The 21,749-nt window shown below is 50.0% G+C and overlaps 8 protein-coding genes across 8 annotated transcripts; 1 reads left to right on the top strand and 7 right to left on the bottom strand.

The window, feature by feature from the left end:
• Window positions 1-19: 19 nt before the first annotated feature.
• Window positions 20-1,227, bottom strand: Asppvi_010901 (uncharacterized protein; the record flags this gene model as incomplete). Its single annotated transcript, XM_043306737.1, has 5 exons — window positions 20-254; window positions 312-396; window positions 451-541; window positions 592-703; window positions 758-1,227. 5 exons carry the CDS (start codon window positions 1,225-1,227, stop codon window positions 20-22), a joined length of 993 nt encoding a protein of 330 aa, XP_043162672.1.
• Window positions 1,228-2,263: 1,036 nt separating this feature from the next.
• Asppvi_010900 (tudor domain-containing protein) lies at window positions 2,264-3,265 on the bottom strand (the record flags this gene model as incomplete). The annotated part of the gene is made up of 3 exons (XM_043306736.1): window positions 2,264-2,352; window positions 2,409-3,150; window positions 3,215-3,265. 3 exons carry the CDS (start codon window positions 3,263-3,265, stop codon window positions 2,264-2,266), a joined length of 882 nt encoding a protein of 293 aa, XP_043162671.1.
• Window positions 3,266-5,531: 2,266 nt separating this feature from the next.
• yap1 (putative bZIP transcription factor AP-1/Yap1) lies at window positions 5,532-7,493 on the top strand (the record flags this gene model as incomplete). Its single annotated transcript, XM_043306735.1, has 3 exons — window positions 5,532-6,014; window positions 6,098-7,281; window positions 7,343-7,493. 3 exons carry the CDS (start codon window positions 5,532-5,534, stop codon window positions 7,491-7,493), a joined length of 1,818 nt encoding a protein of 605 aa, XP_043162670.1.
• Window positions 7,494-8,713: 1,220 nt separating this feature from the next.
• Window positions 8,714-11,150, bottom strand: Asppvi_010898 (uncharacterized protein; the record flags this gene model as incomplete). The annotated part of the gene is made up of 4 exons (XM_043306734.1): window positions 8,714-10,550; window positions 10,628-10,739; window positions 10,819-10,975; window positions 11,142-11,150. 4 exons carry the CDS (start codon window positions 11,148-11,150, stop codon window positions 8,714-8,716), a joined length of 2,115 nt encoding a protein of 704 aa, XP_043162669.1.
• Window positions 11,151-11,732: 582 nt separating this feature from the next.
• Asppvi_010897 (putative glutaminase) lies at window positions 11,733-13,945 on the bottom strand (the record flags this gene model as incomplete). Its single annotated transcript, XM_043306733.1, has 2 exons — window positions 11,733-13,459; window positions 13,510-13,945. The coding sequence occupies 2 exons, from the start codon at window positions 13,943-13,945 to the stop codon at window positions 11,733-11,735; spliced, it is 2,163 nt and encodes a 720-aa protein (XP_043162668.1).
• A 2,876-nt stretch (window positions 13,946-16,821) lies between these two features.
• On the bottom strand, window positions 16,822-17,965 carry Asppvi_010896 (putative NAD binding Rossmann fold oxidoreductase; the record flags this gene model as incomplete). The annotated part of the gene is made up of 2 exons (XM_043306732.1): window positions 16,822-17,562; window positions 17,639-17,965. 2 exons carry the CDS (start codon window positions 17,963-17,965, stop codon window positions 16,822-16,824), a joined length of 1,068 nt encoding a protein of 355 aa, XP_043162667.1.
• A 715-nt stretch (window positions 17,966-18,680) lies between these two features.
• On the bottom strand, window positions 18,681-19,799 carry Asppvi_010895 (uncharacterized protein; the record flags this gene model as incomplete). The annotated part of the gene is made up of 5 exons (XM_043306731.1): window positions 18,681-19,078; window positions 19,140-19,238; window positions 19,297-19,510; window positions 19,561-19,730; window positions 19,784-19,799. The coding sequence occupies 5 exons, from the start codon at window positions 19,797-19,799 to the stop codon at window positions 18,681-18,683; spliced, it is 897 nt and encodes a 298-aa protein (XP_043162666.1).
• An 828-nt stretch (window positions 19,800-20,627) lies between these two features.
• Window positions 20,628-21,130, bottom strand: Asppvi_010894 (uncharacterized protein; the record flags this gene model as incomplete). The annotated part of the gene is made up of 2 exons (XM_043306730.1): window positions 20,628-20,722; window positions 20,794-21,130. 2 exons carry the CDS (start codon window positions 21,128-21,130, stop codon window positions 20,628-20,630), a joined length of 432 nt encoding a protein of 143 aa, XP_043162665.1.
• Between the last annotated feature and the right edge of the window lie 619 nt (window positions 21,131-21,749).

Genomic DNA, 21,749 nt, shown 5'->3' with positions numbered 1-21,749 from the left:
ACCGTCCATCTTCTCGTGCTCACTTCCCATCTACCTTCCTCCTCTTGGCCCCCTTCTTCGGCTCAAACTCCTCAGAATAAGAGCGGAAGAAATCTGACGGCTGCTGGGGCTCATCCGAAGTGACATCCCGGAATGCCGTCGTGGCAACATAGTTCGTCTTGCCCTCACGGACGAGCGAATAGTATTCGAGTATGAACTGGATCTCACTGTCGTCGGTATCCGTCTGGCTCCTGAGGACCTTCTTGGCTTCATATCTGTTTCTGTAAGTCCCAATCTCAATAGCGGATTGAGAGTGACAGCTAGCGACGTACTCTGAGATATCTTCAAACTTCATATCCGTTCCTAGAGCTTCGCTTGCCGCTCGCGCTAGTTCGTCGCCGTTGAGAAGTGCCGGGCCTGTCCTTGTCAATCCCTTTTCACTTGATAATGATAGCAATGGCGTCCACTTACCGGTCAAGGTCATTAGCTGACCACGATGCTTATCGTTGAGTCCATGCTTTCCTTTGCCGGTGAGGACATGAGCCGCTACTAGTGCGACGTCCTTTGCAGTGGTTTAGCCAGGCATCTTTGTGCGCTGAGAGCCAGACTTACACCTAATGCTACGGGGGGAAATTTATGCTCGCGTCCGATCGGTATAGGGATATATCCATCTTCCTTAGCCTGGGGGGCATACGCAAGCAAGTTCTCAGCGTAAAATCCAGCCCTACAACCGGTATCATTAGACATGCAAAATTGCAATCCCAGGGAAGCAGCCTACCGGATGACAACAGGACAATGCCCCGTCATTGAGCTCGGATCCCCTTTCGTACTCAGAAACAAAGTCTCGAGATGAATAAACTCCCTCAGACGGGGCTGCTTATCCCGCTCAGCGAGATCACATCCCGCAGCACTGAGGAAGACCACATTCGGCACATTGGCGCGCTTGGCCGCCTCGATGAGCTCGGCCGTGATATCGATCTTGTCTCGACTAGCTGGCGGAACTAGGCATAGAGTATCGGATTTGGTGTCTCTGATATCGGCGGCAACGTTCTTTAGACGGCCTGGTCTATGGGGTACGATGGTGGCTCCCAGGGACTGTAGGTCCTTGCACCGCTGGGAATCTGGATTGAGGGTTAGGCCGTGAACGGTGCCGATTCCTTTGGAGAAGTTCTCGTCAGAGAGAAGGAGCTCGGCGATGAGGAAGCCTGTGTTGCCTTCTACGGAGGTGATGCAGACGTTGCGCGACATGGTGAGCTGTGGTGGCTTGGATTGCTGGGGATATGTTATGCAGATATACTGGTGTCATGCTGCGGTGACGCGAAAAGTAGTATGTGCTTTTTATACAAGGTGACAAACTGCGTCATGGTAATATAATGATTAAGATGTGCTTAGAGGCAGAGATTCGGGATACAGATGCTAGCCAATGGAAAGCTTTTCCGGACAGCAGCGGGCATGACCTAATAGCTGATTGCGGTTCTCTTAAGGTAGACAAGACGAGACCCGCATGGCTGCACGAAACTTTTTATGCGCAGTTCGTAGAGACCTCCCAGGCCAGCCAGGCAAACTGTGAACTATAAATCTACAATCCTGGAAGGCGTGCAAAGACGACGCTCTGATATCTCCATGGAGACTTGTGCGTCAATCCAGCTTCGCCTTCGCTCATGATGATTTATCTTGAGCCGTCATATAGACGAATGCCAAGCTTTGCGCCTCCCAAGGTCACATAGCCCGCTAATGGCCATGGACCATCGATGGAAAGGCCGTAGGGAACGTTTGCTGAGAAACTTTACGCCTCAGATTGCTTCAAAGCTCCCAACTTCATGTTCACAGGCTGTACCAAACCAGATCTCAGAACATATGCGGAAAATGAGAGATAAAAGCGACAGCCTCTTTGAAAATGGTTTCCCATTGAATGGACGACACATCTACACGATCAGAATCCGGCAAAAATTGCAGATAAAACCTATGGTCCTCTGTTGCAGAAAACCAGAAGACCCTATCATGAAAAGATTGCCATTAGAATAGAGTATAACACGTGAGGAAGTATTGGAGGATGTAACTCATGGAGATATCATGTCACCAGTATCTGCACGACCACAATCTACGTACGGTCGACTTCCATGCCTCGGAACATCCAAATGATGATCTGTGTCGCCAATCTTCCAGTTAGCGATAGGAACGAACAGGCAGAGATAGAAATGATGTGAAACAAGAACGCAAAACTCGATGTCCAATTGATTTCATCACAAATGGAACATTGGGCATTTTGTCTGTGATAGCCAATCTAGTATGCGTCCTCATCCGCTTGCTGATACACATGGCGTGCCCTGGAGGGATCTTTGCGCATCTGTTGACCAGAGCCAGTAAAACCCACTATCCAAACACAAATTAGCGAGTTACTCTGAAACCGAAAATAATGGTGCCTTTACCTCTGGCATTAACCCCCTCTCCTGTCCGAAACATGCTCTCTTTCCGGCCCAGCTTGCTCTTGCTAGCGAAATCCTTCCACTTCATCTTACCGGCCTCAAGCTCGCGAGTGGCCTTGACTTTTCGAGCCACCTTCGAAGGGCGTGCAGACTCGTCGCCGACCTTGCTAGGCTCTTTGCGCGCCTGATTTGCCAATGCAGGGTTGATATCTGCGGCGGCCGAGATGACGCTGGAATGAAGGGGTTGTGGGGTTGGAGTCTGGGATGAAGAGTAGCCTGAGCTTCCATCAGCCTTACGTTTCCGCGAATCACCGTTGGAGATGGGCTTGATGTCTTTGGCTGTCAGAGATTCAACCGTTCCGTACGACTTGAACGAGACCAAGTAGACAGGGTTGCTAGATGAGCCTGTTATTGAGGTAATGCGCGCAGGATAGAAAGAGTTATCGCCGGAAACCCATCGTGCAAGGACGTGGTCATTGACCGACAACGTAACCGGCGCGGGGGTCTCCTCTGGGGTTTCGGCAGTGGGCTTGCGATACCCAGACTGATAAGCAGGGTGGTTCTCTTTTGACCATTTCTCCTTCGCTGGCGGGGGAGAAGGTTTGGCAGCAGACGGAGGAGCAAGCGGCTTGAGTTCGGCGATTGATGTTTCCGTGAGATTTATGAGTTCTTCTAGTTCAGTTTTAAGACTCTGCAGTTCCGTGTTGTCTGGATCTACCTGCAAACTCGATTGAACGGTTTCAAGCTGGAATAGAGAGAAAACAAGTCAGATTCAGAACCATCGCACAGGAGATGACAATATGACATACCTGTAGCTTGAATTCCTTGACTTCTGCCTCGAGAGCTGCAACATCCGCCATGGTCGCTGACTGAGCGCGAAATGTGATGAGGGAAATAAAATTCTAACAAAGAAGAAGTGTAGGATCTTCCCAGTGTGCTACCGTGCTCCCAAAGAGCTTTTTTTTGTTGTAGATTAAGATAAATGAATGCAGCTTTCCAGATGGTGGCTCTGAACAGAGGTAAAATGGCAGTGTATGAGGTTAGTGGATTCTTTGCAGATAAGGCTAGCACGTGACCAGTCCTTCTTATCAAGCTGCGTGAAGATCGTCAATTGTCAATCAAGACTCAGGATCCTTTTTTTTGATTGGGGACGAGGAGAACAATATGCAGACGGATTTAATACATTACTCCACCTGTATCCTCTGGGCAAGATCCAATATGTCAGACTACTGTAGTGATTACAAGAAAAGGTCATCACATAATCATGCCATGAGTTCCAGATGATAGGTGGCATTACCAGTTCTCACCTGGGTCACCTCATGACCGAAATCTAGACGTTACTATCCATTAATATTATTGAAGAAGACAAAGGAGAAACTAAGGTAGCAAGATGCTCTGTCAAGCCCAGATTTGGAGTAGATGGGGCCTACGGAGTACAGCATCTAGTTCTTTTCCCTGCCTGGTGGTCTAGAGAGCACTACTCCGTACCCGGCAACCCAATTTGAATTGCCACTGAAATCTTAAATGGGACTCAAATACGAGGCAGTGAACCATGGGATTGATCTATGGACATCTGTGAGAAGAGTTAAGGTACTAGAGACCGTAAAGCACGGGATTCTCAATGACTCTTCCCAGTGTTCTGGAATAGCTGGAGATCGAGATATAGTCTTCTCCTTACTCTGCACCTGCTTGATGTGATAGCTTTCAGAGTTCAGCCACTACACCGACAGTCGGAAAGTTGGGATCGTCACAAATAAGGTACTTTTGGTGCAGTAGTGTATGCATTGCGGTGGGAAACTGGAAATACGTCGAACTCCCGATTCCTGGACTATGACGCTATGAGTCATCCCCAGTCGATTAATTAACTACTAGCTAAGCAAGTTTAAGTCTCACCCCCCTGGTAGAAAGAGCGGACGCAGATGAGGAACATCATCGCGGAAAAAGTAGCCAAACAGCTTCTGACTGAGCATTTCCATGGACTGTCAACTGAACTAGAAGGGCTGGAACTAAATAAAATGGCGCGTGGAACTCCATCGGCGCGGAGAGAAGCAATATCCGGCCTGGTCTGATTTCTAAGCATCGAGTCACTCAATTTTTCCGATCTAAAGCAGCGGGAGACACCAGCCAGACTTATTGGCTCCCATCCATCAACTTTCCATCACTCAACCAATAAGAACTGTCAACAGCTGACGCCGCCTTTTGTGCCCGTTTGCCCCCCATCATCCTTTGGAAGCACCCACAGTAAGACTGGCCTAAGGCGTTGATTGATTGCCTTGTGAAGCCGTCTATCGCCGCCCCCCCATCCTGAGAAGTGGGAAATGATGGGCTTCGGGTTCATCCTCGTACCACCTCCCCTCTCAGCCACATCTTTCTCACTACACCTACCCTCATCGTCAGAATCCCCTGTCTCAATTCCCCCTTCGAATCTCTCCATCTCCTCAGGCTTCTTCCCGCCTGAGATCAATCATTCGTATCCAACGACCTCCTCTCAATCGGACCCTGATTGCCTCTTTCGGCAGCCCCTCAGCGCCAGCTATCAAGCGGCACCGCTGTCGATAGACCTGTGACCGCGCCATTCCACTTAATACGACATCCTTCTATCTGACACTAGGCCACTAGGCCACAATCTGGCATAAGCTCTTGGCTCCTGCAACCTTTGTCCTAATTTTATCACCTTTCCTTGACCCTTTCGTTACTTCTCTCTTCATCAGATTCCTTCCAGGGATCGATTCTTTCTTTCATATCTTCGTATCTCACTCGGCTCCCTTGTAGAGCGTTGAATCCGCTTATTGTGTCTTTTCTGGTTTTCCCACACTCTCTTCTGCCTTTACGTTCAACAGAATTGATACCTTGTTGAAGCGGGGTGGAACCGTAAGAGCATTTGTGGCCTTTCCGACTCCATCAGCATTCATCAGCCAGCACTCTCACATCCACATTTCTTGTGCTCTCTATCGAAACGATAAACGGGCGGGAAGCCCGGGCCTTTCTGGTTGAGGAGACACCGATAAACTAACGAACTCAGCATCGCGTTATACTTGAACAAGCCGTCAGCTGGTCAAAGTATCACTCTCAATTTCTTGGGTCGTCCTACCGTTACAACGATAACCCGCTTGTCTCTCAGCTGCCATGGCGGACTACAATACTCTTTATCAACAAGGCCTTTATCTCTCCCCCGATCAACAGGATCTCCTCCTCGCGGCTCTGTCATCGAACAACCCAACTCAGAAACAACAAACATTAACGCACAACTCCGAAGCTAATCAGAACTTAAATCATACACCCGGCCATGCTTCGTCCGGCAGCTTCAGCGTTTCTCCCCCCAGTGGTTTGGATGGCTCGGCGAATCAGTCAACTACTTTCGGCTACGAAGATAGCCCTTACCTGGATTTGAATCCCGACTTCGACCTCGATTTTCTGGGCAACGAGAGTTTGATTGGTGATCTGCCCCCGAGCCTGCCTTCGACTGAAGAGTACGAACCCGGTGATAAGAGAAAGGATATCGATGGACAGGAAAATGAGAAGGAGGAGTCGGGCAAGAAGCGAAGGGAGAGCGACGAGAAAGGAGCCAAGAAGCCTGGTAGAAAGCCGCTGACCTCGGAACCTACTTCGGTATGTTTTCTGTCATGCCTTTCCTTCCGTGCAGGTCATTACGTAAATAATTTGACTTTTGCGGGTGCTAACATTTTCGACAGAAGCGCAAGGCTCAGAATCGCGCAGCTCAGCGGGCCTTCCGTGAGCGTAAAGAAAAGCACCTAAAGGACCTGGAGACCAAGGTGGAGGAGCTACAGAAAGCATCTGATAATGCCAATCAGGAGAACGGACTGCTGCGCGCTCAGGTGGAGCGTCTGCAGGTAGAGCTCAAGGAGTATCGCAAGCGTCTTTCCTGGGTAACGAGCGGCAGCGGCCTCTCTCCCGTTAATGCTATCCCAGGTGCATACTCCAAAGGCATGTATGGTCTGAACAATAATGAGTTTATGTTCGACTTCCCCAAGTTCGGAGACCTGCCTGGTTCTCACTTGTTCACCAATGCGCAAGCAAGCAAGTCGAGTCAGAACAAGAAGGACAACCGGACAGCAACTCCACGCAGCGAAGCTCACGTTCCCGGTGTCCTCAACCGCAACGCTCTGAACAGCTCGAGTCCCAACGGTCTTTCCAATGGACCATCACCCAAGTCCATACCAAACGGCCAGGCACCGAACCCGCAACCATCTATGCGACCTGGCTCTGGAGCTACCGGGGGCTATGCGCACCAGGTCAATTCCTCGTACAACGCGAATACGAAGCAGGCAACCCACGATACCCCTAGCTCAGACTCTCCATCATCCTCTTCAGATTCGCACCATAGCCAGTTTCTCTCTTCCAATGGAACCTCTCCTGAGCCATCTTTGCACTCGCCTGCCGTAAAGGCGACCGAGAGTCACACTCCCCATACATGCACCTATACCACCGTCAACGGTGAGGAATCCTTCTGCGCTCAACTTGGTATGGCATGTGGCAACATCAATAATCCCATTCCAGCAGCGAGACAAAATAGCGAAAGCGCGTCGAACACCCCTACCCATGCCAACAATTCCGACCAGTCTCTGGGTTTGGATCTTCTGGCCCAACAGAATGGAGGTCAATTCGATCCTGTGCTGTTCGGTGACTGGCGTGAGCCCCAAGATGCTATCTTGTCCCAAGACTTTGGTACATTTTTCGACGATGCATTCCCTCTCCCCGACCTGGGAAGCCCGTCTCACAATCTTAGCGAAGCGACGAAGCACCCAGCGGCGCCAAAGAAGGATCTTATCGCTGAAATCGACAGTAAACTGGACGAAGATGATGAGGTGGTGCCYGGCGAGGACAAGTCGCAAATGCTCACCTGCAATAAGATATGGTATGCTCAATTTGTTCCCTTACCACCCGCCTCTTATTCTTGCTAACTAATTTTACCGTAGGGATCGCCTGCAATCCATGGAGAAATTCCGCAATGGCGAGATCGACGTGGACAATCTCTGTTCAGAATTGCGCACCAAAGCCAGATGCTCTGAAGGCGGTGTAGTCGTCAATCAGAAAGATGTCGAGGACATCATGGGTCGTGTTAAATAGACGGCCTATGAGTGAAATTAATGCGACGATAAAGACGGTCGACATCTTGTACGACTCCGGCCAATTCTATGCACATCCTTCGTCGAATCCGGAGACTGATACCCATGTTAAACGACGCTGCAATTGATGTTATCACGAACAATATTTTAGGATTTAAAAGGAAGTTTGGGTGGATTTCATGGGACGTTCATTCTGAGTGCTTTTCTCCAATCTTGAGTAATCGTCGTTACTTTGACATCCTTCGCTTCCCTATGGCAACTATTTCTCCTTCTCGTGTTTCCCTTTATCAACTTTCTTTCATTATGAAAATTTTCGTATCCCCGTTCAATGGCGAACTGGAGGCACGGAGTCGGGAATCACTACTGGCGCCTTGGTTTGGAGAGACTGTACATCAGCAACAACCCTTACTTCAGTCAGCCACTCAATTACATCGGGATCGGGAGTATTTGCGCTCTTCCTTTTTGTTTCTTTTTTGGGCCTGGGGCTCGGCTTTTTGCATCTCACTGCTCAGGGATCGGACTGTAGTTATTTTCATTGCTTGTTGCTCAGCTCTTGTTGCTTTTGTACAGCCCAAGCTGCAGCCTTGATATTGACTTTGTTCATAGCAGTAATACACGAGAAATGCATATTGAGTACTGGCTAATCCTGACATACAAGCCATCGATCTAGTTTAACCTGCGTAATCGTACCCAGACAAACTCATGTGCTACACAACTGCATATATAAAAAGGGGGGAAAAAAAGCGGCTGAAACTACAAGGGTATCGATATTGGTGCGTACCAGGAAAGACTTAGAATACACAAAAGGTCGCTGGCGGTGCCCTTTCCTGTCTGCTGTTCTTGTTATTGGTTTGTTTTATTGTTTCCTTCGTCTCTTTTCTTTCCCCAATCGTCATCCGCACCCAAGTCGGCAGCTTCCCCTTTCTTGCGACGGCACACCTTCTGCACCAACAACTTCCCATACTAGCCAGTCGAACGGGACCGATGATAAGGTCTTCTACTAGAGTGTAAGAAATGTCCATGTGCATCTCGCTCAGAAACGAAGAAATAAGCGAAGAAGAAAAGAAGTTGAAAGAAGGAAGAAAATAAAGGCTTTGCAAATATCACAAGAGAAGAAATTAACAACGATGAGAGACTAATTGAACACAACGTGCCGGGGAAATTGAAAGGTGGCAAGGAAATAACACAGAAGGACAGGTAAACGAGGAAATGACATATCGCTCAGGATTCTCCGCCAGAGGGAGCGGGCTTTTCACTGGAAGGTGTCGATGTCGAGACCGCAGGAGAGTCCGAGGCGCCTCCCTTGCTGAAGCCGCCACGGCCACCTCTTCCACCACGTCCACCGCGGTCGGTGCCACGGCCACGTCCGCGTCCGCTGAAACCACCACGTCCTCGGCCTCCCTCGCTGTCACTCGCACCCCCGCTCTGGTATCCGCGCTGGGATGCGTTGGTGCCTCTGTTGCTGGCTTGCCAGGTGCCGGCATTACCACGGTGGGAGCCGCGGTCCTCGAAGAACTTCAGATTAGGTTTGCGAGGTTGACCAGGCGCGCTGGGCTTCTTGTGTTCGACGGGCTGACGGTCAAGCGCGGCCTTGGCTTCCTCAACAGTCGCAAACGTCACAACATGATTGTACTTGCCCCATTTTTCGACCTTAAGGATCTTCGCTTTATCTTCCTCGGGGAACAAATCGCGAACCGCCTGTTCGTTATCGACATTGGAGACAAACAGTCCGTTGCTCTGCTTTTTCTCACCTCTGGGCAAAGGAGATTCCGAGGGCTTCTCTGGCTGGGGAGTGCCGTTGGACTCGATGGTAGCCGCCTTGTCTGGCGAAGCAGCACTGACTTGAGATGCAGCGCCAGTAGAGGGCTGTGGAGTGGCAGGCTTAGGAATGACGGGAACGGGGGATGCGCGAGTGGGGCCTGCAGCAGGACCCTTTGCTTGAGTTTGCTGCTGGGCGGGCGCCGCAGCCCGAGTGGGAGCAGGAGGGGCTTGACCGAACTGGGGAGGAGTAGCGCTAGGGATGCGGGTAGTAGTTGCTGGAGAAGCTGGAAGACCACTGGCGACTGTCTGTCCGGCAGCAACCTGAGGCTTCCCAGTACGGTGAGCAAAGTTGAAGCCCTGAGCGCGCATCTCCGTCGCAATGCGACCACCCTCAATCTCGAGAACGAGGAAGCCAAATGCGGCGTCTGCAAGGTTGAAGTTCCACATGTTCTTGAAGGCGCTCTCATCGACTTGGCCCGCGGCGTTGCCCGGGGCAGTGGGGCCACCGAACGGATTTCCACCATTGGCGACAGTAGGCATTCTCTGAACAACGTCGAGAGCATTGTCCAAGAGGGTCTTCTGAGCTTCGTTGGAGGAGATAGCGGCTTCGACCTCACCGCKGACAGTCTCCCAAACATCGTTGAAAGAGGCCTTGGAGGCGGCGAGTTTACCGCGGTAGTGGTCCAGAGAGGGATTGACGGAGAACTCGTTGTAGGAGGAACCGTAGCGGAAGTGAAGACCAGCTGAAATGGAGAAGTCGGCCTTGAGAGTCACGGACAGCTGGTTCAGCATCCCTTCTCGAGCAGGCGAGGCATGAGTGACGAAAATGCGGGTCTCCGACGGGTCGTATACGCGGTTGGCTGTATCGATCAGCTCACCCATTTGCAGCAGAGTGGTCCACATGGTGCCTTGGCCACCAGCAATCGTGGTCTTGCCCTCGCCATTGTCAAACAGCTTGTGCATGACAACCGCACCTCCCAGGCCAAGCAGACGAAGCTTCACACCGCCGATATCAAGCAACCGCGAGTTAGCCTCGTCAATGATGTGCAGATTGTTGACCTTGTATTCTCCCGAGCGAAATTTCTCCAGCACTCGGACATCCTCACATGCACCCCAAACGGTGTATACGGGAACATCGAGTGTGAGCCGCTTGTCGAGCAGCATTGGAAGTTCGGAAAGGGGGAGTTGATCGGGGGTGAATCGTTGCTTGATCGACTGCTGAGGAGGAGTCTGCGCGATCGTGCGCTTTACACTTTCGGGCAGCAATGGAGAGTATTGTGCCACATGCTTGAGAGTCCTGTAGCGCGATTTCGTACCAAATTAGATCATGCTTGACGTCAAACAGTCGCGGATAAAACGCAGAGCCCAACTCACTTGTCTGCAATCCGTTCAAGAGAGGTATCATCGTAGAAGCCAAAGTCGCCGGTATGAATGATATGATCAGCACGGGCCTGCTTGGCCAGCTCATTCAAAGACTTCAGGTTTCCTGCGCAAGATGTACGTCAGCGCTTGATCTTCAGCGACGTTGTCTGCAACTGAAGCTGAAGCTCCTTCATGCGACCTACCTCTGACATCTGCGATACACAACACTCTGACGGGGCCGTTTTGAATTACCCGGCCATTGTTGGGAAGAAGAGGGGCGGCGCCAGGGACAGGACCAGCGGCAGCCGCAGCACCGTTCGGTAGAGAATAGCCTTGGGGAGCAAAGTTGTGAGGACGGGGCTAGAAAAACAGTAGGACAAACTCGTTAGCTTGAGGCCATAACAGCGATTGCATGCGAGCGCTCTATTGAACGCGTAGCTCTCGCACTAAGGAGCTGGATAAGCTACCCAGGGAAAGCAAGACGGGGGGGAGAGAAGCACGACGTGGGGAGGTCGGGACAACTTACGGAAGCCATGGGTGGGAATCAAATGAAGGTACGAAGAAAAAGACCAATGGTGCTCAACAAGGAGGAACAGAAAATAAAGGAGGAGGAAGAGGGAAAAAGCAGGTCGGTGGTTCGTTTGGGGATGCTGGAGTTGGGCAAGTTGAGTCTGTTCCTGTTGCTCGTTGGTTTCGCCCCGAAAAGAAAGTCCGCCGTCACTACGCTTATGTAAGCGCCACCGCAGGGGCCAGCACGCCGCAAGGGATCCAGCAGTTGGTCCACATATAAAGACGGTGTTACGCTGCTACTGCACGGATTATTGCTCTAAGTCTCTTCAGGAGATTGAATGCAGTGTGATGGAGAGAAATTGATTTGTTTCGTTCTGTCTGTATTTCTTTCTGGCGGCTGGGTGTCCTATTCAGCCATTCTACTCTCCGCTTTTTCCTGCTGCTCAATCCATTCACTGCACCTGATTCAGGATGCTTCGGATTCATCTTCGAGAAGGAAAAGCGGAGGAAAAAGGGCAAATAGATGAAAATTACTGGGAATAATCTAATAGAAGGCCAAATGTCCATGTTAAGCCCACAAGTCGTCGAACCCCTGGTCCGCTCAACTTCACAGCTCTTGCCTTTCTTCTCCCAGAACTTGCTGGCTGCCTTGCTCACTGAGGCTGGAGCTTTCCTCCAGCGCCGGTAGCCTGACCTGAAGGGATTTGGGTCCCTCTAGTGCCAACAAGGCAAAATGCCCACCCACTGTTGGGCGCGCTCGACACAGCACTGGGACGCCGGGCGTGTTACCTTTGGCTGAGCTCGCGATATATCTATCTGAGAATGGCCAATTATGCTTGCCATTGGTCATGAATGCCCACAGGTCATCCACAAATTCGCTGCGGGTGCTGTTGTCAAGTGTGCCTGCCAGCCACATGTTCCAGTCCGACTTGGCCCAGTCTTGCCGGCTGTCCAGAGGCACTCCGTATTCAGCTCTTACTGACTTGAAGAATGCGCTGCTCATCTGGTGAACTTCCTTTGGGAAAGTTCCAAGGCTCAACAATACATCTGGGTAGAGGTTATACGGCGTCTTCCACGAGGATGGCTTGTCGGGGTACTGCAGCACGAAATGAGTCTTTTGCTCATCTGTCCCCAGTCCTTGGGCGAAGAATAGGTCGGCTCGTGCCTCTGCAATGTTGGAATATTCCGTCAATCCTGTTAGTTCTCCGAATGCCTTGAGACCAACTGCTGCTTTTATGGCGAGGTTGGTTTCATTCGCCAGCGGACCGGCAGCATCGTTTGAGGAAAGCTGCTCAGCGATGTCGATGCCATTTTCGACCAGATAGTCAGCATATCCTCTGAGGATGTCGAAATACTGGGCTGCCCATGCCTCATCGCCAGTCGCGCGCACATAGGCCAGGGTAAGGACCATGAGGTTGCCGCACTCCTCAATGGGCATCGGTTCCGCTTGTTGGTCGTCATGTCCGAGGGCGTTGGGATAATGGCTGCCCATATCGTGGATCACATACGGTTTGTGCCAGCGACCTGCTGCGAGATATCTCATCATCGGCTCTAACAGTAGTCGGATATAGTCCGGATCCATAACCCAATATATGGGAAAGGCAGGCATGATGACATCCACTGTGTTGACATTCCCGTCGCTGGAGAGCTCCTTGATGAAGGCTAACACTTCGCTGGTATCGAGCGTGTCATTTGGAATTGTCAGATCAATTCCCCCGTACGCTTGCCGAGTTGACAGCGTGACGATGTCCGCATATTTTTGTCCCGCGACCGATTTTGCTGCGGTAGACAATTTCCGGTCGAGTACTAGGGACTCACTGAGTGCATCTGAATAGTCCTCCAAAAAGTATGTGACCGCTTGGTATGTATTGGGATACTCTGCCCTATAATACCCCGTGTACGCATTTCCAAGGTAGTTGATTGCCATCTCCCGCACATATCCAATGGCAAATGTGACTGCCCCGTCACCAGTCACAAACCCAAGGTCATGAGAAAGTGCCACGATGTCCCCCGACTTGCATTGCTGGCCGGCTGTAGCCAGCCAGCCGGTTTTGACGAACTGTGATCTCACTTGGGCTCCATTGCCTGACGCAAAGGAAAGCCTTGAGGAAGCTGTTGGTCGCGATGCAAATATTGCCTCTCCCCAAGTAGCCATATCACTACTCTCGGAGTACAGCGTAGCATCCTCGACTTCCAATGAAAACATCGCTGTAGATCCTTCATTATTAAAATTGCAAATCGCCCCTTCAGGCTCGCCTGTCCATCTCCCATCAATACTCGAAAATACCTGGACGCTATTCCCAGAAGTTCCAGAGACAGACACTGTCAGATAACCTATGGCAAGCCATTAGCTCCTCTCCAGCGATCGCACAACACACACCCACTAAAAGGAAGCGACTGCCGAAGATAATTCGACGGCGACACCGGCGAGAAGAAATCAAGCGTGACCATCGCCGTTCCAGCACTAGCAGTAAACATAGAATGAGTCGCCGTATATTCCGCGCTATGCACAACTGCCGGCTGGACGCCTTTTCCGGGGTCCTTCACGCCCATTAAACTATACGTCTGACCGTCAACACGCACCATGACCGACCAGCCAAGATCCTGCCCGGCCCAGAACTGCGGCTCGGCAAACGGTAATATCTGTACCCGGTCGCTGGGCATCCATGCTGAGAGATACGGATTTCTTACTGCCAGCGGATATGAGGGGGGTAGAGCAGGCTGATGAATGACGCGGCCCCGTTGGCCTGTATAGAGCGCAGACACGGCGATACTGAGCGAGGCAAAAAGCAGAAGCGTAATACCATAATAGAGACGCATTCCGTAGACGATGCTTGCTACATGGAGTTCTCAGGTTCTCAAGCACTCGAGCCAGACTGCCTGTGATGTCGATTGCAAGCAGATAGGAAATTTAGAATGTATCAGTATGAGAATTTGAGCACGTCAAGGATAGCTGTGGATACAATCGGCTATGCTAATAAGATTGCGTAGCTGTCAGTGCAGGAATGTCGATCTTTCAGCCGTTGATTTCGTCATTGGAGTAGACCGTCTGTTGTTTGACACAAACACGATTCACATAGCGCCGTAGGCTGGCTGGTCCACTCCTACTTACCACAATATATACAATACGAATACTTCAAAAGAAGACTTCCCAATTCGATAAAAACAGGTGGGCGGGCTGGAGAATGAAGGAAGGTCAGTAACAGGAACTCACTGGTGGGGACGGGATAGATAATGCGGGGAAAGCCATCGGAGGCGCCAAAGGAGTAAGCCAATATCAATGGAAGCGGAACGGAAAGAAACTGAAGCCATCGAATTTTGAGCCCTGGGTCCAGAGCAATTTTGGCATCAAGGGGACCCAGACGGACAAGGTTGTTCAATCTTGAGAACCTTGGTTTGGCCCAGGCTGTGGGCGACGTATGTCCAGTCCGCATATGGGCAGAAGGTCTGCAACTTCACCGCAGCAGGAGAATCTCTAATACAAAACTCGAGTTTGTATAAATTGACCAATATTTCTTCTGATATTAATTAATGATACCAGGCTAATGTACCAATTTCATAGTTTTGGAAATTGACCGCGTCATTAACTGGGGAACCCTTATGTTTGGCAATGCAGACAACGTCAGTTGATTAGGAGATATTGATGCAGGTTACTGGCAAAGGAAGTTAAGCCAGATCTTCTTAGGCGTCTTTTTTACCCCCTCAAGCTGGATCATGAAGACGGCGTTTTGAAAGGTGTCCTGCACCTCAATGAAAGTGGTTTACTGAGTGGGCTCTTCCCGCCCTTGGTAAGGGATACCCTATAGGGATGAGACAGTTCACTCCAGACGACCCGGATTCTTAGTTCATCTATCGCCACAGAAGTCGAGGTTTACACGAATGCTGAAGCCAACGCCGGGATGATCTGCCCCTCGTGGTATGTGTCTCACTTGAGTCAGAATATAGGCCGCAGCTAATGAGAGTATGCAGGAGAGATTTTGTCCGGACGAATTGGTACATGTGCAGCCTATGAAGCCGGTTCTGCAATATATAATCTACTGGACAGATCAATGGTTTTCCTATCCCAAATCATCCTCTGCTCTACTGAAAACGTGGGACTAGAAAACTGAGTTGGAAAGATATGTATTCAGAGATGGCCTTCCTAATGGCGAACGGCCATGGTGTTTAACCTCTGAGGTCACTGGTCCTGAGGACAGTAGAACTGTGATCACCTCCCTCAAAGACCACATCCAAAAGTTCATGATCAAATGTGGCAGTACATTACAACGGAGCCCCTTGGCGAGATCCAGTTGTCCAGAAACAGGTATCCATCGTCATTGGATGATAATGTGCGGACACAGCTGACAGCACTTCTGCAGTTGCCTCCTACCGATAAGAAGATGGTGTCTACAGGTGATGACCCCATTAAAGTGATGGTAGATTGCATGCATAGATTTGAGCAGAAGAACTGGGCGGGGATCGTCAAAATGGTTGGAGGCTGCGGGCCCTGTCCTCAAAGGTCCATTTTCTCGCTTTAATGATCTTGAGAGCCTGGTACGTGGGGTCTCCATTGGCCCTTCGAGGGCGTTTTCTGAACTGATAAGCATTTACAATTCCATAATAGAATACGGCTACTGAACTCACCGAGTATGCCATGACTCTGAACAATAACGGATTCAGTGTCAACATAGACCCGTTCGACGAGCCATTGGATCACCTGCATATAACGCCTCCCAAGGAAATAGCAGGGGAAGGAGCCGCTGTCCCGGCGATGGGGTCCATGGGGAGCGATCCCGAAACGTACCTCACCAACAAGCCCGAAACGTCACTGTCCTTTCTAGTTCACCAGCCATGGATACCAGGACAGTCAATATGACCGTAATGTAGCAGTATTTCTAAGTCCATGAGACAGTACGTCGAAATAGACCCTAGCCATTCCAAGTAAAACACTCTCACACGCCGGGCAACTTCAAGCCGCCGTACCTCAAGCAAAAACAACGCTATTCCTCAGAGTCCCACTCCTCGAAATATAGACCCAAACTGGATCCTTATTCTCGGAGCAATTGAATCCAAGAGCTCCTATCATCGATTGTAATCAAAGAGATACAGGTACACGCTCTACCCAGAATCCGCATGACCCTGATACGTATACCGTGAGTCGGAAGTTGGGCAGATCCAAGTCATATATTTGGCAAGGTACATTCACGCCATTTGATATACTTTCCTCGTATCTTGGTTCAATACTCACGAGCAATTGCTAGGCGCCGCAATGGCAGTGAAAGACGGTGTAGCTTTGACGCAGGCTTTGTCAAGGATTGGCTCGCGCTTGAGAACCTAGAAGCACTCTCCACCCACCTTCGAGGCTGTGCGGGCTGGTCAGATGCAAGAAGCCAGCCGGGAAAACTATGGTACTTCACAGATGGCCCAATGCGGGAGGCACGAGACGCAGCTACGCTACCAGAGACCCTAGGGGTGTCGTTCCCTCATAGCCCCAACCGTGGAGCGATCCAGCAACACAGATGTGTGTTATGGATATGACTCTGAGAAGGAGATAGACAAGGCATTCGAGCGGAGAAAGTCTATGACTGAGAAAAGTCATCTCTAGGCAAGTGTTTGACTGTGCGGGTCTATGGGTGAATCATAACGCGGACAATTGGAAAATTCAAGACTGCAAAATCAAATTGCAATCAAGTAGGTATTCTCAGTTCGAGGACAATTCAAATCTGGGCTCTCTCCACCCGCCTTCCAATCTCGTCAAAGTGTATCTGCTTGCCTGTAACCAGAGCCTCTTGGAGGTATGCACCAATCTCAACAGCCTTGACTGCGTTGCTCAGCTTCATCGGGAGTGGCGTGTTATCCAAGCATGCGGCGGTAAATTCATTGGCTTCTGTCACAAACGCAGGTCCAAAGCGACCTATGAAATTAGAGGGAGCCTCACGAGTAATACCTCCCGAATGGTAGAAGTTCACCAAGTTTCGCTGTGGGTTGCAGTTCACAGACAACTTGCCCTCGGTGCCGATGACTTCTGTGGTGTCTTCTTGGCCATGCGCCATCATGCGTGAGCAGTAGTAGTATGCAATCTTGCCGTTGTGGAATTCGACAATGCCAACAGCATTGTCATAGTCGTTGAACTTCTTCAGCTCCGGCTGAACAGCGGTTATGCCATATGCAGAGATAGTCTTGGGAACCACGTCATCACCGAAGAACCAGAGAGTAAGATCGATGTCGTGTACGGACATGTCCACGAAGACACCTCCCGACCACGCAGAGTACGCGACATAAAATCCCGAAGGATCATGCTTATCGCAGGTCTGGCTCCGAAGAACTGAAGGTCTTCCGATGAGCCCTTGGCTGATCTTGTCGTATACGTCACGGTAGGACTCGTCAAATCGTCGAGAGAAGCCGCACATGACCTTAAGATGTGGCTTGGTTCTCGCCTTGTTTACGACAGACTTGCACTAATAGTCCAGTTTGCAGTTAGTATATGGTAGCATGTCCAGGTTTCCGCCACCGATGGGGGATTGTAGCACTGACCACTTCAACATCAATAGATAATGGTTTCTCGCAGAGGACATGCAAGTCGCGGTCGATAGCTTTGATAGTTTCTTCCGCATGGACAGGGGTTGCAGTACCAATAGCCACAGCCATCAGTCCTGGATGCTCAAGCATCTTATCGTAATTGTCATAAAGAGTGACCCCGTACGGCTCAAGATTCTGTCTTCCCCAGGCGATCTCTGCGGGGTCAGGCGAAAATGCAGCAACTAATTCAGCGCGGGGAGTGCGGTGCAAGAAGTTGATCGCATGGAGCTTGCCCACTCGACCTAAGCCAGCCATGCCAACCTTAAGCTTCTGTACTGCCATTCTGGTGGTCTGTCCTCGGAATTGAACAAAGGATTTGAGCGGCAAAGAAAATTCACAAGGTAGCTCCTATATTGTTGATGGAAAAGAAGTCTCCAGAGCAATTGATCAGGGTATTGGGACATCTTTATAGACTGACAACGGCTGAGGACCCCATCGTCTCGATATCATCGCAGACTGGTTGTGAGGGGGTAATTTGAGACCAGGTAAGTATCTCCGGAGGAAGAATGATCTGAAATTAATCATTTTACTGGTCCAAGTCTCTTACGTTGATGATTGACAACGATGAGGTCCTGCATGAAGAGTGAAGGTGGAGTGGAAGACTAAACAATCTGGAGAGAGTTTCCCCTTTGCAGCCGGAGACACTTGCCCATTCGGAAGAATAATTATGGCAAGGTTGGGTCCGGGCCAGGGAGTTCCCACTCTTACGCTAGGCCCAAACCCAACGCATACCTTGGCGCATCTAGGCTGGGCGCGGGAGGGTCCCACAGGCTGGGTCCTTAAGTCTACTGCCTAGGTAGGACTCCGTTTATGAGTTCGGATATGAGCGGACCGGTCTCCCAGCACCTTAGCTATGTATTCCTCCACGTCCGTTCGTCCGCCCCTTGGGAAATCAAAAATTCAAGAACAATTGCATTCGAAGGAGAGTAAATGACATAAAGCACAGTCAACATTATTTGAGTAACTAAACCTTTGCTTCTGCTTTGGTCGATCCAGGCTACGCAGGCGGGATTTGTTTCTGCCCAATCGACCAGGCGGGCACCCCGAATAAATCCGTCCACTGATACTCCGTCACATAGGATACTGCCTGCTGGAAATAAACGCGGATATTGAAATCCCTATCGGCGCCCCAGTTGATGGCAGCAAGCCGGCCCCCAGGGATGCTGGACTGAGGGAATCCGCCGACATACCAACCTGAGTTAGCATCATGGATTTTCTCCAGAATAAGATTGTTAGGACCACCATAGTAGACATGAATGCTGACGTCTTCAGTAGTGGTGACGGCGAGAGCAGTCTGAGGGATGGTGTTGGGGACTGAAAAGCTGCCACGACCCCAGACCGAATTGGCATCGTAGGCCATCTCAATCAGGTTGTTCTGAGGGTCCTGGAAGTATACTCTGGGTGACTTTATCAGCAGACTTGCAAAAGCATGCAGCTAGAATTGGATGATACCAACCTCTAGCCAGGTCAGGTTGCAGGAAGGTTGTTACGGCTATGGCTGTTCCAGGGAGTGCCGCACCCAGGTTCTGGAAAGTTTGCCACTGGTTTGAATTTGCTAGACAGAGAGAACAAGGTCATTTAGGGAACACGTTGCATGCCTTGATAAAGCTTACTATCCCATCCGTATTCTTGGATTGAATTATCGGGCAACTGAGCATAGACTCGGAGAGCTTGGGTTGATGTTCCCGCAAGGTAAACGGCTCCCACGCTGCTGTTGGCTGCGACTTGGATGTTGCTGTAGGTCAACCCACCGCTGTACCAGCCAGAGTTAGCATCGTGGGCTGCTTCCTGCAGGGTGTTGTTGTTGGAGACAGAGTACACGCGAATCTATAAATGACATTAGGTTTTATTGTGCAACTGAATAGCAAGCATCTTACGCTGTCAAGCGCCAGGGATGTAGCAGCGATGGGAGAACCCAGCTTGCAGTATGCAATTAATCTGCCGCTAGACCATCCATTTTCACATATACTCTCGCGAATCCCACCGCTTATATCCTGGGTATACACCCTCAGATGATAGCTGTCGTTGACAGCCCCAATCCCAGTGCCTGCGTCGAAGGTTAGTCTACCTCTTGTAAAGAATATTGAAGGTTGAACTAACCGGAAACGGTGGTCATGTTGGGAATTGAGTGCTAGTTAACTAGCAAAGTTGCCTTAGGAAGGAATGTCGTGAAATGATGGACAGATGAAAGGAAAGATAGATTTGGGGTGACTGCCAGGAACTGCTAAGGCCCTTGTATAGTACAGTGGGTAGTGAGACTCCCTTCTGTTTAGCAGATCACACCACTTAATGATTCAAACCATGAGTAAATCTAATAGTAATATCACAAGCTTCAGAGTTGGGCCCAGCTGAGTCTCACGTCATTTCTACAGGGTGGAATGGCGGCCGGCCTGATTGCCTGCCAGGGCGCAAACACACAATCCAGCTGGCCTCCGGGGCACACGGCGCGATCCGACTTAACGATCAGCAGGGAGCAATCTGAGTCTGTTCAGCCCGGCTGCCCGGGATAACAAGGTTTAGGATTTAGTCAGGTTCCTTAGTGGATAAATCGAGACACTTATTCAATTAAGGTATGAATATATGGACTGGGAATACCGTTGCTCTACTTAATAGTCGCCTCCTAGTCTTTCACCAAGCTTAGTTTGAAACCTCATTTAGAATAGAACGTAGTATCTATAGGGATTCCGTCATTCATTATATCACAMCTTTTTTTATGTGGGGTTCTGTATAGATTTTCGTCCTACTGCCGCTCACTGTAAGGATTAAGTGCCACCACCAGAGGTCCGCATGCAATAAGACTATTCCACCCATTCTTACCATTTATGGTCATGACTTTTTTGATGGACTCTGCGGATGTGTTCCTTCATATTATCACATCTGTTAGACACCTTCTGGCAACCTTCCACCGGACAGCAGTAGGAGTCGTTGCAGATATGGACCGCCTTCAAGTGCCGTAATAAGTCGCTCTCTCGGCCAAAGGTACCGGTATATTCGCACCCTTCCCATCTACACCGCAGTTGGGCAGCATGACTTCCCCGTCTAACACTTAATAACTTAGCTAGAGCAAGTGTGATCGGAAAGATAGACTCTAGCTCACCGTTTTGTAATACATTTGTCATAGGATGAATCCTTTTGCTGTCGTGCATTATCACGCCTTGCAGTCTCGGCAAAAGATCTTGCTTCCGAGGACGTCTTAGTCTCCCTGTGGATATACTGGTCGGATGACTCGCCATTGGTGGTGTACTCGTTGGCTTTGGGGATGGAGCTGACGCCCTGCATAGGCTGCGCTCTCATAACGTCATGGCCATATGCGAGCTGCAGGTCTTTCAAGGTTGGGAACTGGTATGGACTATTATAATATCCATTATCAATGTCGTTTGGAAAGAGACATATGGTGCCAGCAGTATTTCCTGCGGTATTTTCCAGAGCGTATTGAGGTATGTCCATTGCGTTTGCAACTGTATGAGGAACGCAAAGTCCCGGCAGATTAAGAGGGACCGATTCAGGGATGTCATGGACGGTCTCCAACTCCAACTGGGTTGGATAGAAGGAGCACATGTTCCATAAAATAGCTTATTCGGGTTGAAAATGTGAGACTTGAAGACAGTAGATACATCAGCGCAAATTTAGTGCACACTCCAACTTGTTTAAATAGGATCTGTCCTTAAGCAGCTGTGACATATGCGGGAGTCTCTTTGATACTCCTATAGAGCGTGTTACTGAACTTGGACTACTGACTGGAGCTAATCCTGCCATTCAGAGTCCTTTGCGGACTCTGCCGTAGCCTATGATGTAGTACATTTACCTATCCGTGAACAAAGCGCTGCTTGAGAACCATTGGTGCAGGAGAACTCCTATAGTTCTGCCATCTATTGTTCGAATAACGCCAGAACATCATTTACTTTCCTTTCCCGTATTAATTATTCACTGAAAGCAGCAAGCATTGGCAATAGCATTCTTAATTGCATCATTCAAGCCTGCAACTGCGTATAGAAGGCGGACGACCTCGCTGTGTATACCACCCTATATGCCATCTCCGCAGACAGCCACCGTTGAGACGAGTCCA

Source organism: Aspergillus pseudoviridinutans (genome assembly GCF_018340605.1).
Source record: "Aspergillus pseudoviridinutans IFM 55266 DNA, scaffold_9, whole genome shotgun sequence".
NCBI lineage: Eukaryota > Fungi > Ascomycota > Eurotiomycetes > Eurotiales > Aspergillaceae > Aspergillus > Aspergillus pseudoviridinutans.
This window is presented reverse-complemented; position numbering and strand designations above follow the sequence as displayed.